Genomic DNA, 19,153 nt, shown 5'->3' with positions numbered 1-19,153 from the left:
TTACTTTTAAGCCTCCTTTAAAGCTGTCCATGTTTAAAGGATCCCTCTGTAAAGCCAATTGAAGGCCTGTGGTAGCAAAATGGGAATATCAGGTAATCCTGAGAGGGGCTGTTTCCTGATCAAGCTTTCTTCATTCCTCTAGATGGAAAACCAGGGGGCTTCTGGCAAAGGAAACTGCCTAAGAAGTTCTGATTTCTGCTAATGACTCCTTGGTGCTTTTCCCTAATTTCTTCTGCATTTTCCTACCCTCAGGAAATAGATGGGTAGAAGATAGATAGCGTAGGTAGTTGGCATAGGTAGTGCCATGGGCATGGTGCAGATAGTTTGCATGACTGAGATGCTAAGAACTATTTTTTTTAGCGCTCAAAGTCCTTTGGGAAGAAAGGTTCCTCATCTCATCTCCAGGCAGCTTCAATCCAGTTGACAGTTGATAGAAAGTTGGAGGCAGTAGATTAGGAGGCTGGGGACAGGAGAAAGAAGGAAGTGGTTGGGGGCTTGCTGATCTCTTGCACAGCATCTCTGGCCCTCTCAGCTGAAGAACGTCTGGCAAAGCAGGGCATCAGCCCCTTTCCCACAAGCACTCCCCTATTTCTGGGTCCTTCTCTCCCCCACCCCCCCAGCCCAGTTCAGCAGGTACTGAACTACCTCAGGTCAAGTTCAAGCAAAGTCTTAAGGTTTGAATGGTTGCTGCCAAGAAGCTTGTAAACCTGTTTTCCTTGATGCATCTTTTTATTTTGTGTTTGAAACAGTCAGGATTGGAGCAATGCTTGCTTACACACCTCTTGATGAGAAGAGCTTGGCCTTGCTGTTGAACTATTTGCACGACTTCCTAAAGTACGTATAAAGACTACCTTTAACCTCTCAAGAGCGAAGTACCGTATTTTTCGGAGTATAAGACACACCTTTTTCCCCCCTAAAAGGGGGTGAAAATTTAGGTGCATCTTATACACCGAATGTAGCCCCACCCACCCACTGGCCCCCACCCTTTGGCCTCTGTCTCCCAGCGGTTTACCTGCTTGAAGCAAGCAGCAAGAAGAAACAGCTCGTTTCAGCTTCAGCACAGCCTAATTAGCATAAGTTGATTGGATGTTGGATCGGCCTCCCAACTCTCAGCTGTTTTGTTCTCTGCTGCTTGCTGCAAGGAGGTAAATTGCTGGGAGCAGATTTTTTTTTTCTTGTGCTAATCAAGCTATGCTGAAAACGAAAATGAAAGTAAAGTAGGCTATTTGCTGTTTGCTGCAACAGGCAAAATTGCTCAGAGGCAGAGGCAGATTTCTTTTTCTTTTTGGTGTTTTCCTTACCAAAAAAGGTAGGTGTGTCTTATAGTCCAGTGCGTCTTATACTCCGAAAAATATGGTACTCATGGTTTGCAAAGACATCACCAAGATCCAGGCATAGCTACCACACCAACATGTGATGTTAAGACTGTCCTGTCTCGGCCTGTGTTGGTACTGGATGGTCTGCCTTGTGAGATGTGGCCATTAATTTAGAAAATCTCTTCAGTGGCTGCTGTTTTCCAGTGAGAGGAGATGGGTAGGGAGGGGGTGATGTGACCTGGGTACGGCAGGGTGATTTTTTTTTTTTCTGTGCCTTCCGGTCAGTGTTTGTTCTTGAGAATTGCCTGGACTAGTCCCTGCAGTTTTCTTATACAGCAGCAGAATCATAATCACAGAGTTGGGACCTTGGAGATCTTCTAGCCCAACCCCCTCCCCAAAGCAGGAGATCATATTGTATCCTGGACAGATGGTTGTCCAATCTTTTCTTGAAGACCTCCACTGCTTAATCGTTCTCACAACCACATCAAGATAGTGTTTCACTGTGGGCTCCTCTAGACCCATTTATTATTATTATTACTATTGTTGTTATTATTGTTGTTATTATTGATCATCGCACAGTCAGCCAGATGTTCAGACTGTGTTTGGCATTTTTGTCCACCTATTGAGTCCTAACCAAGGACCTGGGATAGGCAGATGTGGATGTTAGATGGTATTACAGATATCGACGCAGGATGGAAGTTGTTCCAAGTAAACCTGCCTTCTGCAATTGACTGATGGCACAAATTTGTCAATGCCAATGATCAAGTGGTGCTCCAGTTGTTTTGGGATTGCACCTAAGGCACCTATTACTATTGGTAATAGTACACTTGCTTGACTTTGCCACAGTTGTTCTATTTCTATGTTTTTGTTTGTTTGTTTGTTTGTTTTATTAAATTTAAATACCGCCCTACTCCCGAAGGACTCAGGGCGGTGAACAGGCACAAAATAAAATACATAAATACAGAAGTTAGAAACATAATTAAAACCAAATTAAATAATTTAGCCCAAGACAATTAAAAATCCCAATAATTTAAAAACAAATTAAAATTCCAATTTAAAAATTTAAAAGAAAGGGGAGAAAATTAGGCCAGGCTGGCTTGCTGGAATAGGAGGGTCTTAAGAGCACGGCGGAAAGTGCACAGATCCGGGATCCTCCGTATCTCTGGGGGGAGCTCGTTCCAGATAGTGGGTGCCCCCACAGAGAAGGCCCTCCCCCTGGGGGCCGCCAGTCGACACTGCTTGGCTGACGGCACCTGGAGGAGCCCCTCTTATGAGAGTATACCGGCCGGTGGGAGGCTGTTTGTGGTAGTAGGCGGTCCTGTAAATAACCAGGTCCTAAGCCATGGAGCGCTCTAAAGGTGGTGACCAAAACCTTGAAGCGCACCTAGAAGACCACCGGGAGCCAATGCAGCTTGCGCAGGAGAGGTGTCACACGGGAGCGCCATGTTGCTCCCATAACCACCCGTGCGGCCGCACTCTGCGCCAGTTGGAGCCTCCAGGTGCTCCTCAAGGGGAGCCCCATGTAGAGAGCGTTACAATAGTCCAGGCGGGAGGTGACGGCATGAGTGACTGTATGTAGGACTGATCCAGAAAGGGACGCAACTGGCGAATCAGGCGAACCTGATGAAAAATCCTCCCGGTCACGGCCGTCAAGTGCTCTTCTAAAGACAGCCGTGAATCCAGGAGGACGCCCAAGTTGCGAGCCCTCTCCGTGGGGGCCAGCGATTCACCCCCAATAGTCAGCGATGGCGTCAACTGACTATATCGGGACGTCGGAAACCACAGCCACTCGGTCTTGGATGGGTTGAGCCTGAGTCTGTTCCTCCCCATCCAGATCCGCACGGCCACCAGACACCGGGACATCATTTCAAGGGCATCGTTGGTGTGGTCCGGGGTGAAGATGTACAGCTGGGTATCATCAGCGTACTGGTAGTACTTCACTCCGAAACCACGGATGATCTCGCCCAGTGGCTTTACATAAATGTTGAACAAAAGGGGCGAGAGGACCGACCCTTGTGGCACCCCACATATGAGGGGCCTCGGGGTCGACCTCTGCCCCCCTGCCAACACAGACTGCAACCGGTCTGAGAGAAAGGAGGAGGAGAACCACCGTAGTACAGTGCCCCCCATCCCTAACTCTTCCAACCGGTGCAGCATGATACCATGGTCGATGGTATCAAAAGCCGCTGAGAGATCTAATAGGACCAGGACAGAGGAGCAACCCCTGTCCCGAGCCCTCCAGAGGTCATCAACCAACGCGACCAATGCCCTTTCCGTCCCTAACCATACTCTCAACAACCTTTGCCACAAAACGAAGGTTGGAGACCGGACGATAATCAGCCAACACTGCCGGGTCCAGGGAAGGCTTCTTGAGGAGAGTCCTCACCACCGCCTCTTTCATGGTGGCGGGGAAGTCACCCTCACCCAACGAAGCATTTATAATCCTCTGGAGCCAGCCTCGCGTCACCTCCCGGGAAGCCAGCACTAACCAGGGGGGACACGGGTCCAATAAACAAGTGGTCGTGTTCAGTCTACCCAGAATCCTGTCCACGTCCTCAGGGGTCACAGGATCAAACTCATCCCAGATAACATTCTCAAGACCTGCCCCAGTCCCTCCCCCTGAGACTACCCAGTCGGAGTCCAAATCTTCCCGGAACTGAGTGATTTTGTCATACAGATACTGAACAAAATCCTCGGCTCTATCCTCCAAGGGGTCCTCCCGCGCTTCCTGGTGGAGCAGGGAGCGGGTCACCCTAAACAGGGCGGCCAGGCGGTTATCTGATGGCGCAATAAGAGCAGCAAAATAGCTACATTTTGCTGCTTTAATCGCCACTAGGTAATTCCTAAAATGAGATCTTACCAGTGTCCGGTCCGATTCCGAAAGACTGGCCCTCCAACTATACTCTAGGTGTCTTTTCTGGCGCTTCAACTCCCTCAGCTCCTCAGTGAACCAAGGAGCCAAATGAGACCGGCGCCGGGTCAGAGGCCGCAAAGGCACGACCCGATTCAGAGCTCCAGCGGCCGCCCTATCCCAGGCGGCCACTAGGTCTCCAGTCGAGGTGTATGCCAGAACCTCAGGAAATGGCCCAAGCTCCATCTGGAACCTGTCAGGTTCCATCAGGCGCCTGGGGTGGAACCATCTCTGGCTTCGCCTCCCTGCGGCGGGGTGCAGCGGTTTGAAGGTCGAGACGAAGGAGAGAGTGATCTGACCATGACAAGGGCTCGGTAACTATATCCCCTATCTCAAGATCACTCAACCACTGTCCAGAGACACAAACCAGATCCAGCATGTTTCCCCCCGTGTGGGTAGGGCCATGAATTAAGTGGGTCAGGTCCATGGCTGTCATGGAAGCCATGAACTCCTGAGCCACCTCAGACGCCTCAACCACGGATGCCAAGTTGAAATCCCCCATGACCATAAACCTAGGGGTATCAACCGCCACCGCGGCGATGACGTTGAGTAGCTCGGGCAGGACTGCTGCCATGTGGCAGGGAGCCAGGTACGTGATCAGCAAACCCATCTGAGCCCCATGACCCCATTTCACAAGGAGGGATTCACAGCCAGCCGTCTGAGGAACAGTGGCCTCCCTCGGTCTCAGACCATCTTTAATGATACCCCCCGCCCCTACCCTGCAACCTCGGCCGATGGAATGCGTGGAAACCTGGTGGGCACATTTCAACGAGAGGGACCCCCCCTTGGCCCAACCAGGTTTCCGTAATATCTGCCAGGTCTGCTCCCCCCTCCTGGACAAGATCACAAATGAGGGGGGCTTTATTTACTACAGACCTGGCATTGCACAGCATCAGCCGAAGGCCCGGGCCCTGAGGATCTGCGCAACATGGAGAATGAGTGGAGCTTTGGGGGCCGGAGCGCGCCACCGCTCGAAGATAGTGGGGGCGCGCTCCCCTAACATGATATGGCCCCCTGCTCCCACCATATCTACCCCTCCCACCCACAGTACTGATAGTAAAAGCTTTATCTGGATGAGCTTTAACCCCCCTCTCGACCCCAGGCCCCCCACCCTCCATGCCGCGCTTCACAGCCATACCCATAACCCATATCCCCCATACCCACGACCCTATTTCTAATCCAACCCTCCCCCTCCCTGGAACCCCTTAAAAAATTAGCTAAAACTTTATATAAAAAACCCCTCAACCCCCTCTTTGCGGCATGCCACCTCTCTGGGTTCCAAAACCCTTCATCGAGGTAGGCCTTCGATAACGTAGAAGGCCAGGTTTGCGAGGGGGGAGTCTCGCAAGGCAAAGCTGAGCCGGTGAATACATCCCTAAAAGTCCACCTGGGGAAGATGGAGTGAGGCCAAGGATTCGATGATGGTAAATTTAAAAGGTCCGGGAGAGACAGTCCACCATTTTGGCGCGGAACTAACCGGGGCTCCACTGTCCTCTCACAGCAGTGGAGAGGAGTCTCAGGCCGATGCCCCGAAGAACAATGACCAATACCTCTCACAGGTATTGACAGGTCTTATTCGGTGGCAGCAGCAGCAGGGTGACTCCCTCAGTGACCGCACCCAGGCTTAAACCTCTCCTCACAGCAAGGCATTATAAATGTAACTGGGACTGATGATACAGCCGGAAACCGGGGGTCAATTGTAGTCAGATCAGGGGTCCAATAAGTCCAAATTCAGTCCAATGCCGGTGCAGATAAGGTCCAGTTCGAATGACCTTTGTTGTATTTTGTTATCTTCTCAAATTCTTTCTCTTTTATTCTATTGTCTCCAGGCACTGACACATCCACTATCCAGACTTTTTTGTCTTATTGACAAAAGTCAAAGTTAAGTCAGGTATGATGTGGCAGGTGCCAGTCTGTTTGAATTCTAAAGTCCCAGAACAATTTAACTTCTTCATTTTCTATGATTTTCTCTATTTTATGGTCCCACCAGTTCTTGCTTGCAGGCACATATTTCTTGCAGATCTTCCAGTGCACCATTGTTGCTACTTTGTCATGCCGCTGCTTGTAGTCAGTCTGTGTGATCTTGCAGCAGCTTATCAGATGATCCACTATTTCTTCAGCTTCTTTGCATAGGCGGCACTTACTATCTGTTGCTGTCTTCTCAATTCTGGCTTTGTATGCATTTGTTCTTGTGGCTTGGTCTTGTGCAGCCAAAATTAATCCCTCGGTCTCTTTAATTTTCCTGCTCTTAGCCATTGCCAGGTCTTATTATCTGCTTTCCCTGCTATTTGTTTTAATGTACTGGCTATGTAGTGCTTTGTCTTCCCATGCCTCCATTCTGTTCTTCATTTGGTCTTTCTTGTACACGAGTTTGGTCTCTCCAGTAGTCGGTAAGCCTTCTTGGCATGCTAACTTCAGTGCATCTTCTTCACTGTCCATCAGATATTTTTCCAAAGCCCTTTTTTCTTCAACCATCTGATGTACTTCCACACCACTTACTTGCCTTGGTAGGTAGAGTCTGTCAATGCAAAGATGAAAGGCATGATTCATTGTCATTATTTTTCTGATCTTCCTATCCATTGCTTTTAGTTCCGCTTGTCCACTATTCCTGCTGTGTATCTAATGACTGGAATTGCCCAGATGGTGCCTTGATGGTATTTCCTTCATTGACTTTAGACTTTTAAGATCTTCTTCACTCTCTTGATGTATTAATCTCTAACCTTTTTCTTGACTTCAGTGTGCTTGATGTTGTCAACCTGAAGGATACCCAGGTATTTGTAGTAATCATCTTCATCCAGACTCTTATTTTCGTGGGGCATCTTGATTCCTTCAGTTTTCACTATTTTTCTTGTTTGATAGTAAGTGTCCAATTCAAACTCCATTGCAGTATATATGGACAGTATTGAGCAGAGATTCTATTTCAGGTAATGTTTTTCCATACAGCTTCAGATCATTCATGTAAAGGAGGTGCAAGAGTCTGGCAAATGTTTTTGATGCTTGATAGCCATGGCCTGAGTTGCTCAGTATTCTTGACAGAGGAAAGAGTGCAATGATAAATTGTGGTGATAGTGAATCTCCTTGGAATATTCCTCTCTTGATATTAATCTCTCCCAGCCTCTCACCATTGACCTGCAACTGTGTCTTCCATTTGCACAAAGTTTCTGATGTTTGTACTGACTCCTGTTATTTCTAGGCACTTGATTATCCATCCAGTCATGTGGCAGACAATTGAATGCCATTTTGTAGTCAATCCATGCTACATTTAGGTTGGTCTTCCTTCTCTTGTAGTTTTCCAAAACAATGGTTTTGTCAGTTAGGAGAGTTGATCTTTTGTTCTTCTGCTCTTAGGGTGGTTTCCTTTCTGCTCAGGTGGAAAGAGATTGTTTTTAACTATATTCTGTTAGACTGTCTCAGCCACCACACCAGTTAGGAATTTGAAAGTTGTTGGTAAGCAAGTAATTGGCTTGTAGTTGCCTGGTGCTGCCCCTTTTGCTGGATCTTTCTTTATCAAGTAGGTTTTGCCAGATATTAGCCACTCTTCAATTTCACTTCCTTGTAGTATGTTGTTAAACTGCTTGGCAATTTAGACCAGTTACATATTTCAACCCAAAACCATGCACTTCATCTTCACCTGGTGCTGACCAATTCTTGCTCTTCCTTGCTCTTCTCTCTACCATTTCTCTTGTTATTACTGGTTCTTTTGTTTCAACTTCTTTTTTATTCTTATCCACCTCTTTTAACCAAGTTGTGTCCTTGTTGAGAGATTTTTTTTCTTTTCCTCACCAAAAAAAGTAGGTGTGTCTTATAGTCCGGTGTGTCTTATACTCTGAAAAATACGGTACATTTCAGATACAAAATGATAAGTTCTTAATGATTCAGTGAAGCCATTTTTACCTACTGTCTTGAGTTCCAACTTGAATATCCTGTTTCCTTAGACACATTTCTCAATCTAGCAAAGCTGGAACTGAGTCATAAAGTGCAGCCCTAATGAAGGTACACATTGATTTTATCTAGTAGTAGAATAATAGTAGTCTAAAGAACTATCATTAATGTGGTAATAGTTGAGGTTCAAACAGGTGCTTAAAGGCGGAGGTATTCATTTGTGCCTAGTGCCTTTCTAAAGTGGTTTCAGATAAAGTTTCACTTTGAATGTAGAAGGTGAATATATCAACTGGATCCAATTTTCAGGAAATTCAACCAGAAATCAGAATGCATGGGAATAAATGGATTGAAACATTTTTATATTGTTCTACAGGAGGTCCATCAAGACATGTGTCTTGCCATTCCTCAACACTCAGCTCATCCTTTTTTTAGTTCACCAGCAGCCAGGGCACCAGTTCTTGCTCTGAGAAGTCTTAACGGTGGGAGAGGACAGAGGGGGAGGGGGGGCGGCTCTGCACCAGGTTCTCTTCACCTGAAGCTCTGCCTGGCATGCCCTCCCCCGTCCCATGCGCCTGGTTTTGGTTTTCCCACCTGGCTGAAGAAGGGCTTTACAGTGCTTCCTCTGAAATCCTCCTAGACTGATTGTGGGTGATGCTGTTGCCCAGATGTCAGGCTGACAGGCTTGTTTCCTCCCCCACTTTACAAGTGGGAGGGAGGTTTGCCCTTCTCTGATCATCTAATTCTCTGGTGCTCTTCCAATCCTCCCTGGTTTCTCTAGAGATCCAAAGAAGGGGCATACCCTGTGTCTTTTAGACACTTCATAAACTTTGCCTTTAAGAGGCAGGAGGAGAGGGAGAGCCTTGGTAGTACAGTGGTCTAAGGCACCCTGTTATTAAGCTGGTTATTAAGACTAGCTGCCTGCAATTACTGCAGGTTCGAATCTCACCAAGGCTCAAGGTTGACTCAGCCTTCCATCCTTTCTAAGGTAGGTAAATTGAGGACCCAGTTGGGGGGGCAATAAGCTGACTTTGTATAAATATACAAAAGGATGAAGGCTATTGCTTAGCGCATTGTAAGCCGCCCTGAGTCTCCGGAGAAGGGCGGCATATAAATCAAATTTAAAAAAAAAACTGTAGCAAAGGTGCCTAAGCCACATCATCCCCTCTCCCTACAGGAGATGGCTTCTTAGGCATTTGGCACTGATCTTTCCATGACAGATCTGTAGGAAAGCAAGCTGGGCTGTCTCAGACCCTTTCTGTCTGCAGAGGCAGCCAGAAGATGAGAGGGCAACAGTGGGCTTTCCTTCAGTCATAATCTCAGCCACCATTTTTCTGTCTCCTACCAGAGATAACAGGTCAACTAGATTAAAACCTGTGCTTGGATTTCCTCTCCCTGGCTTGGATGAGATGCCTGTTTGATTTCACAATAGTATCAAAACCACAAAGTTCCACAGGTGCTTGCATTGCTTAAAGCTTGATTTAGACTTCAGGGATATAGGCCTCTTGTGTCATTTGGAGATGGTTGCTTAACTATTGCATTTATACTCCTGCAAATGTCAAGCTGGCCAGGGGGTGTTCAAACCACAGTGTGCCTTGCCTTCCATCTGCCTCCCAACAGGAAGTCAGATTAACCACTCGACATGCAGGATGCACATTTCCACATTGTGCATCGTTGAGATTTGGGAGACGTGCACCTTGGGCCGTCTGCAACTTGCCTGTAGCCATCAATCGCTTTGCATGGAGGTATATGCCAGTGCCTCTGCACAGTTGCAGACAAGTCTAAATTGAACTTTAGTATGGGCGGATGCAAGAGTGCCATCCATCTTGCCCCTCCTGAGTTGTCCAAACTTTTCCTTTGGGGGGCCGAGGCTGGAGTCCCTCGAAGTGCTATTTCAGCTCACCTCAGGCCAAACGGGTCATCTGCTGACTCCTTGTGTTCAGCAGGCATCCTTCTTTTTCTTGATCTCTATTTTTTGGAGGGTAATAAGCAGCATTTGGCACCTGTCCAAGCAGGTCTGATGGGCTTGGGGGTGGGTGAGAAGTGGGTAAGGAAGCCGCTTTCTTTGAAGTTTCAGTGCATTCCCCAGATGAGCTGCAGAGCCACAAATGGCATCGCCATAAAGAAGAACAGCACATTTCTAGATTGCTTGTCTTCCTTCGAACAAATATTTATGTGGAAATAGAAGTAGGAGCTGAATTGTTTCCATTTCCCCTCTTCATACTTTCTCCTCCCTCAGCACCACCCTTTGTTGTGGAAAGTTATATGTTGCCACTGCAGCAGCATTGTGTTGAAGGGCTTGAAATGGTATGCATGGAGCCCTCCTCCCGCCCCATTTCCCCTGCTCCAGAGAGATCGTTAGCGGGAGCTGGCCCTCGGTCTCAGTTCTTCAAAAGCAGGAGGAGGGATGGTGATGGGGGTACAGCAGTGACCCAGGTGAAATGCTCACCTGGGTTGCTGTGAAGGTAATGTGGGGGATCAGGTCCCCAAGGCCGAGCCTCTTTGGTGTCAGTGTTAGAGTCACACTGGGCTTTTCCTTCCTTCGCAGGTATTTAGCCAAGAATTCTTCAGCACTCTTCAGTGCAAGCGACTATGAGGTGGCACCTCCAGAATATCACCGGAAAGCCGTGTGAGCCACGTGCTATAACAGCACATAGGAGATGGCAGATTACCAGAAGAGATCCTTTGGTCTCTGCAGCTGCCCACTAAGTTCCACGTTTGTCCACAGTCCCTTCCTTGCACATGCATCTCTGCACAAATGGCAAAAGTGTTTGTGTCGTCAGTTGGAACTGCCACCATCTGAGTCCCAAGGGTGTTTCTTCAGTCCTGAAGGAAGGAAGACCGGCTCCTGGGATGCTTTACTGCAGCGGTTTGATGTTGGAATGTCGCTGGAAATGCACGATGATTTCATAGCCCGAACTCCTGCATGCTTCTTGGGCCGCTTTCTTTGGAGCAAAGCCTTACCTGCTGCTGACGGTTTGATGCCGTGTTGTCAACCTTTCCCACAAACAAACTGGCTGCCAGTATTGGGGGGAGGGGGATCAAGCACAGATGGGGGGGAGGGGAGGGTCCTTGTGTGCTTTGTTGGTGTTGGGAGGGTAAAATGTTGTGAACGTGTCTGTTCTTTGCATAGCTGAAGAATTGTGGGATTAGTAGGTGGGGTTGAATGCACCTTCTAGCATAGGAGGAATTTGCCATGGTCCCTCCAGGTGTGGTGATACGATATTCTCTGCAGGAGATAGGTACAAGTCTCCAAATAAAATTTTCTACTTCAGCTGTTAAAGGCTTAAGTCTGTACTTTTCTGCAAAACCACTTTGATCTTTAAATGTTGAAGGATAACTGATTCTTGCCGTACTTCAATGCTAAAGAATTTGATCATTGCTGTTGCCAAATGCAAATTCTGAACTGTGGTGGAGCTGACATGGCTGGCATTCAGCAACAGCAACACTTTAAGTCCAATAATCCAATGACCAGGTCCACGCCAGGGCAAGCAAGTCAGTAGAAGAGGTTGGAGTTCCTCTCGTCCACTTCAATTCCCACTGTATTAGCTTGATAATGATGGGATTCCACAGCTACGTTGTGCACCCCATATTCTAATATCCCACCCCCAGCACAGAGCAGAGAGATTGGAGAGGAAGAGATTTCAAGAGAGTAAGCTGTTTGCTCCTACACTTCAGAGCAACACAATTGTGCTGGCAGTGGGGAAAGGCGAAACAAAGGGGAGATTTACAGAAATTGCTTGGGTTCCCCACCCCCACTCCCAAACTAAGATTGGAGAGGAGGAGATTGCAAGAGTGTACTCTAAGTGAGGGGTCCCCAATCTCCAGGCCTATTAGGAACCAGCCACAGGTGGATGAGCAAAGTTTCATCTGCGTGTGTGCCAGGATCTAGGTAGCATAGGAAACTAGCCTGGTCTGTGGAAAAATTTTCTTCCATGAGACAATCTCCCTGGTGCCAGAAAGGTTGGGTCCCGCTGCTGTAAATTGTTTGTATGGCTCAGCCATGGCTCTGTTTTCTGGTGATTATATTGCTTTTAATGTGCAGAAGAGCAAAACTGCTTGCTTTCTTGCAATCCCTTCCTCTCCAATTGCTGCCCTTCAAGGGGGTGGGGAACCAGTTCAGGCAAGGTCAATGCTATTGATTGTACCGTAATGGTGATCACATGGCTGAGGGAAGCTGCGAAGGTCAGAAATAGGCTGTAAAATTCTTTTTCCAACACAAGGGAGTACTTCCCATATACAGTAGTAGCTCTTCAAAGAGGGGTCAGTGGAAATCCACCCAGAACCATTCCTGGATGTCCTTGACCCTAAAATAGCCACATCTCCCAGAGACTTGGGTGCCCCATGCTTCAGCTCACTGCTGGCAGACTGCTTTTTAGGGGACTCCCTGGCTGGGCCATGTAAACGAGGAGTCCAGACCTTTGCTCCCGTTGCCCCCAGCATTCACAAACTCTGTAAAGGACGTGCTTCTGCTCCCTGCAGTTGCTTCCATCTGTGAGGGCCTGCCCCCAGTAAAAGCCCACTCTCCCAGATGCGTCTTGGCCCTCCTCCATCACAGTTGCAGCCCTCCTTGAGCAGAATGACTGGTTTCACTTCCCTGCTAAGCACCATTGCCTCTCTGACCCCAGTCAGTTGGTCACTGGGTTCCAGCTCTCCACCTCTATCCTGGCTCTAGTCGGTAGGAAAGCACCTGTGTTCTGCTAGTGCCCAACGGGGCCTCCAAGAATGGTGGGCATCATGCCCAACCACTGTGCCACTGCTGATGCTACTTTGGTTCCAGCCAGCTACTCTTAAGCAATGGCAACAGCTACATCTTGCCACCCCAAACATGCCATCACTATGATTGTCTTGGCTCCAAGCCAGTCCCCCTCTTCACTTCTCTTGGTCTTCCCAGCTCCGGTCTGTCTTTCGGGCTACTGTTCTCCCAATCAAGCAACTTTCTCCACTGGTCCAGCTGGTCTTCCAGGCCAAGTCCTTACCACCTTTAACCATACAACTATGAAAGCTTCATCATTCATCACAAAATGTATATTTAAGCTACAGTCCCTCTTCCAAAACTCCAACCTTGCATATGTGAACTGTTTGTCCCCTCTAATACCATCTCAGAGTAAAATCTTATTTCGCTCTCTGTCCCCTTATCTGCAAAGCCACTGCTGCTCCAATTGAGAACTCTGATCTCCAGCAGCAGCATAACTGGAGTTTCTGTGACAATCCTAGTCAAGCTTGGGTGGCACTGTCAACTAAGGGATGTTAGCATACTGACAACACTCCATTCCAATGAATGACATTATCTAATGACTTCATACAGATGTTAAATAACATAAGGGAAAGCAGAATTCTATGATTATGTCATAAAATTGAATTCAAACCACTTGAAATAGTTTTCCAATAGTTCTTTTATTCTTGGGTTATTCGGACAAAAAGCAAAGCCAGTGTGCAACAGCTTAATTAGTTCCTTTATATTTGTACATATACTTGTCTAATTTCAAAGTTATCTTACTACAATAAGCTATGCCCAACAAGGCTATTCAAGTTGCTCTAAGTATTGTTGCCCAACTAGGCTACACACACAATATTTACATACACTCTCAACACAGGTGATCAGGCTGTGTTAGAGTGGGCTGGGACGCCAACAAGAGTCATCTCACACTTCGAGTCTTCTCTTTATACCAGGCTCGTTTACTCTGAATCCATGTGTATGATACATATTGTCTTGTCAACTTGTCCAGTCTTGTCAGGAACATCACATTCTTACAGTTCCATGACTATAAAAACTGCAATCCATTACATTCCTTATGCCCACTAATGTCCTACCTAGAATTACCAACAATGAATCCTTCATACTCAGAATCTTTCCTTATCAGTAGTACACATATTCCAGCAACATGAGTTTCCCAGTGAGTTCATGAAAAGGCTAACTATGGTTGTATTACAAGCCCTCTATATTCATAACTTATATTTGTGATATTTTAATCACATAAAATATGTAACAGTATCCATACTGGAGTTACCAGGGATTTACCGTAAGTAATCCCCCTCTTCCCCAACTAGAACTAGCCACACAAATTGGAGTGGAATCATAGGAGTACAAGGGCCTCCAACTCATGACCCTTATACTTCATCCAGCAGGATACCATATGGTAGTTGATGGTATCAAAGCTGCCACTAGATCTAAGAGATATCAGGAGGGCCATATTCTATCCTGCAAAAACCATCAATCATTTTTGTCCTTTGGCCATGAATCCTCACAGAAAGAACTCTGGATCCTCTCTGTCTTCTGGGGTTTTCTGTTAGCTTAGTCACATTTCAATATCCTTCCCTAAATGGTATTGAGGAGGAGGAAACTGCAACAGACATTAATGAGAGTAGAAAATTTGGAATAAGATATAAGATCAAATGGTTGATTTACATTAGGACCAAGTAGAAAGTTGGATGATTACTGAGAGTATCTGAAAATACTGAAATTTTTTGGGGAGGAGTTTAAAACTGGCTCTTCAGTCTGGTGGGCATCCAGAGTTTTCTTCTGGCAACTCTGAGAAGTTTGGAGGCTAGAAGGCTTTAGGTTCGAAACTTGCATGTGACATAATGGGGTAGAGGAAGGCAGGATGGAGAAGTTGAAGGATTGAGGGTTTAAGTGTCCCCTGCTTAGAGGAAGATGAGCAGGCTAGAAACAGGCTGGAAACGTAACCCAGATGTCTGTGGCCTGGGTTATATTAGCTGGAGCCAGGCTTCCTCTGCCCTGAAGTATTTAGAAAAGTGATCTAGCAGCTGCTGCCTCAACGGCCAGGGGCTCTGAAAGCTCAAAAGAGGCTTTGGTTTCAGTCCTCCTGACTTTCTCTGGATGAGTAATTGTCAGGAACATGGGATGTTCCACTGGTCTGGCAAATGTTCTAAGTCGGATACAAAAAATATGCTTTTTATTCTGGAGTGTTTTATTCCCAGTCCAAATCTTTCTGTATTGCCAGCACTACCCGACTGTATGTCATTGAAATAAAAATAGTCGTCCATGTGTTCAGTTGTGCCTGAAATAGCCACTGCTTGTGGCCCAGAGCCGTCTCTCTGGCGGGCTAAGTGATGTACGTGCCAGTCAGTACCAAGGTTTCCTGGATAATCTGCAATAAAAATGTAAACCACAGTTAAAATCTAAAAACTACAAAAAGAAATGTTTAACACCAAATATGAGTGGATGATCCCATAACACAGTTAGAATTAATGAAGCTCTTCAGATGATGACTGCAAAGGAGTATATGGGTGGGCATGTCTATGTAGTCCATCACTGGAGGTTCTTAAGAAGAGATTGTACAGTCATTTGTCCTGAGTGGTATAGGGTCTCCTGCTGGGGCAGGGGGTTGGACTAGAAGACCACCAAGGGTCCCTTCCAAGACTCATATTCTGAGCCAGCAGTGCACTGCAGCTTCTAAAACAGCCTCAGTAGTCTTGGGTTGCATCATGGGAGGTGATTCTTGCAGTGGTCAGACCACATCTGGAACATCAGATATGACCAGTTTTGGTTGCTGCAATACAAGAAGGATGCTGGAGTTTTAAACTTTATCTCTTTTACGAATATCTTTCTTAAGGATGAATGAACATTACAGGCATGGACAGGAAAATTGCCCTTGCCTGTAATGAAAACACCATCACCCAACAGGCTGCCCCCGACGGGGGCTGTGAATCGCTGAGCGCGAGATGCGGCCGGCACAGGTCGCCTTCAGAGCAGCTTCTGGCCCTCCTCCAGCCATCCCCCCCATCCTTGTAGGTCAGCGGCCCCGGGACCCTCTGCCCAGGAGCAGCGCCCCACCTGCTGCCAGTTGTTCCCTGGCAGGCCCTTCTGGAGGCGGCCCACAAAGAAGCAGCGAGAGGCAAAGTGGGGTCTTCCAAGTGGTCCCCACCTGCACTCACACTAAGCTCTGTGGGCTCTTTCCTGCCCTTATCAGCGGCGCTCTGGGAAGTGCAAGCAAGGGGCAGCCGGAGCTTGCTCGGGGCTGCTGCAAGACGGCAGGCCGATGGGTGGCTGGGAATCTTCCCTGCATGGCCCTCCCATGGGCTTCGCAAGGCTGCTGGGGGGGGGGGCGGTGTCTGGTTGGTTTATAGAGGTTTTTTAAATGTATATATATCTGTTAAAGGTAGTTAACATGCTTCTTAAATAACGAACTTCCTCCTCGAATTAGATGCAAGGCTGGGAATTGCATTTAACCTCTGGCAGGGGCAACAATGGAGGCAGGCAGGGCAACCACCGAATCAGGTTCTCCGTTTTTCCATACTTTCCCTTCACAGGAATTGGGAGGCATTTTTATTAATAATCATGATAATAAATTGCAGAAGGCAGCTTGACTTGGAATCTATCCTGCTATGAGACTTAACCCCATCAAGCATCCACATCTGCCTATCCCAGCTGCTTGAGAAGGTCTCTATAGGTGGATAAAAATGCCAAATCCAGTCTAAACATCTGTAGGGTTGTATGAGCAACCATAATAAACAAACAAATAATAATATTTGCATAATTCGCTTATAATAGTTTATAATAATGTTATATGGACCTGTCTTGAATTATTGAATTTCTACTTTACCAGTTTCACCAGACTCTGAATCTAATTGTAAATTACCCACACATAATAAATAGTAATCATGCTTGGATCCAGACAAATACAGCATGACATCCTCAGTTCTTTGGAAGAATTTGATGAGCATAAAGGTCAACACCAATTAAAGAACCGGCAAGAGACTATGACAGGTTGCATATTAGGATGGTGAGAAAATAAGTGACTGAATGTTCGGAGGAATCCTGGACTGTTTTACTCCTCTGCCAGATAGAGCCTCCCATTCTGTGGGGGCTTGGGGGTCTGAAGAAGCCTCCAGGCTGGGGACTGTCAAGATATTCTGGAGATGTTGGATCTTATGTCCTGCTTTTGCTGGAAAAATTGGGACACATTCCTCTACTTTGAAAATAATTCCATGTGATTCAGGTCATTCTTCATTTTGGAAAATATTATTTATTATCAAACATAACTTTCAGTTAACCCCTCCCCCCCAGCTATAGCCTCCTGGCTGCTGCTGCCAGTTCGAAGCTAGGCAAGGGTATTCAGCAAGTGGTAGAGACCCCTCCCTTTAAGTCAGAATGCAGATTTTAGCCAATACACAAGTGTGAAGATGTTTTCTTTACTAGTTTCTCTGAGAACCCGAACAAACATGCATTCCCACCATTATCCTTTAAAGTGAAACAACCCACATGGCTATCATAAAAATTCCTGCAGGTAAAGGGGATCTCAGGGCTCTTTGGTGCCAGGATATAGGTTGTAAATTATCTGTTGACACAGGCAATGCTAGTGAATCGAATCCAAGTGTTCCCCCTCCTCCGATTGAATGGCAGTATCACTTTTAGGGATCTGACACCTATATTATGCTGGCATCTATGGAGTGTGATGAAATGGAGTATGGAAATGAATTCCCAGAGGGAGGAGTGCAGTTCAGAGGAGGAAGAGGCAACTCAATCAGAATAAGATGTGCAAGAGAGTGAAGACAGCCCTCCTGAATGGTCCTCAGAGCACAGTGCTGTACAGTAAAGTCCTCCATCTGGCAAGATTTTGTCTATGGATTTGAAATTTTAAATAAAGTTTGGAATCACCACATGTCTTTCTTGGTTTTGGGCTCAACAGGAATAACCTCTGATTGTATGTCTGCCTATTTAAAGGTAGGTGCTACTGGTGGTAACTCAATAATTGCACCTGAATCTCCAACCAAATGAATTACTTCTTTTTAGAACTCTTGTCAATGTGTTGTCTTGTGTTGTTATGAGTGATCGCTATTGTGCAAGAAAAGGGACTTGGTTCTTTCTTTGATCTTCCTCCATTGCTGTGGGTGTGATGTGAAAGCTCTCAGGCATTCCCTTCATCATTTGATGAATAATGCCATATAATGAGGCATCCCAAGCCAATTTCATTGCAACTTATGAGTTGCAGACCTCTGGTCTGATGTCACGATTTTCTTAGCTTCAGTGAAAGCTGCTTCATTCTGATTTTCTGCAGCCATTGTGTCGCCCTTGCAGGGTATACAAATATACCACTGTAATAGAGACTGTCCATTATGGTCATGAGTTGTGACCATTGTTAAGCAAGGCTCATTGTTAAGCATGATTGCCTCACTTAATGACTCCCATCTGTGCTGTCCCCAGTGCAGTTGTTAAGTATCTCAGGGCTTGGGAGCCCTGGGAGGCCAAGGCCTGCTGGCTCTGAACGCCTGCTCCTCTGGTTGCCACAGGCCTTGCACCTGCTTTCCTGGGTCCCAGCCAGTGGTGGGATTCTGGGGCTTCTAGGGGGTTCGGCCAAACCCTTTGTTAAATTGCTGGCTTGCCTGCCCCTCACCTCCCGCCCGCGCGGCGCCAGCCAGCTTGGCTGTCTCGGGAATTCTGGGAGTTGAAGGCCACAGGTTGTAAAAGAGCCACAATTGCCCACCCCTTCCCTAGCCTGAGTTCCGCTGCCTGGGATCCACGTGGGCTGCCACGTGGTTCCCCACTGGCTCCGGACGCAAGAGAGCAGGATGGAGAAAGCAGCTTCCACGCCTTCACTCACCCTCACTCTCTGCTCTGTTGGATCGCCGGCCGTTCGCTTACCCCGCCCACTCCCAATCTATTGCTGCCTCCGGAGTCCCAGCTGATGGCTAGAGGAAAAAAAAACGGTTTAAATTCTTGCTGCGGGGCTTCAAAGGGCCACCCTAGAGCCAGTGGTGCAGCCGAACCCTTTGTTAAATTGCTGGCTTGCCCCGCCCCTCCGCACCACTATTTATTGCCAATAAATAGTGGTGGGCGAGGGGTGGGGGAGCCAGCAATTTAACAAAGGGTTCGGTGTTTTTTTTGTAATTTTATTGGCCCACGGAGCTTCAGCATAGGCTAATTGGCCTCCCGGCTCTCAGCTGATTTGTCTCAGCTGTTTTGCTCAGGGCTCTTCTGCTTCCTTACAAAGAGTGCTGATTTTTTTTCCCCTAGCTATGCTGAGAAACGAAACTGAAACTGCTTTGCTGTTGCTGCAAGGTTGGAAAATTAGGCAGGCAGAAT

General features: G+C 47.1%; 1 protein-coding gene and 1 long non-coding RNA gene across 6 annotated transcripts in view; one reads left to right on the top strand and one right to left on the bottom strand.

The window, feature by feature from the left end:
- The window catches only part of MORF4L1 (mortality factor 4 like 1), a 30,912-nt gene extending 14,205 nt beyond the window's left edge, over window positions 1–16,707 (top strand). For 3 of the 4 annotated variants that reach the window (XR_015729749.1, XM_087877829.1, XM_034435618.3), the window contains 2 exons: window positions 750–834; window positions 10,655–11,389. Coding sequence is in view for 3 of the 4 variants with exons in the window: in XM_087877829.1 (XP_087733955.1) it covers window positions 750–834; window positions 10,655–10,739 (170 nt within the window). In the remaining variant the exon portion in view is untranslated. Of the gene's footprint in view, window positions 1–749; window positions 835–10,654; window positions 11,390–16,676 lie in introns of those variants that run through there. The other variant, XM_087877830.1, reaches the window with a different exon arrangement.
- Window positions 13,485–19,153, bottom strand: part of LOC148112129 (uncharacterized) — an 88,185-nt gene continuing 82,516 nt past the window's right edge. For both annotated transcript variants that reach the window (XR_015729751.1, XR_015729750.1), the window contains one exon: window positions 13,485–15,218. This is a non-coding gene — a long non-coding RNA (uncharacterized LOC148112129). The remainder of the gene's footprint in view (window positions 15,219–19,153) is intronic.

The sequence above is a fragment of the Pantherophis guttatus genome, chromosome 13 (genome assembly GCF_059756535.1).
Source record: "Pantherophis guttatus breed Tessera chromosome 13, ASM5975653v1, whole genome shotgun sequence".
NCBI lineage: Eukaryota > Metazoa > Chordata > Lepidosauria > Squamata > Colubridae > Pantherophis > Pantherophis guttatus.
This window is presented reverse-complemented; position numbering and strand designations above follow the sequence as displayed.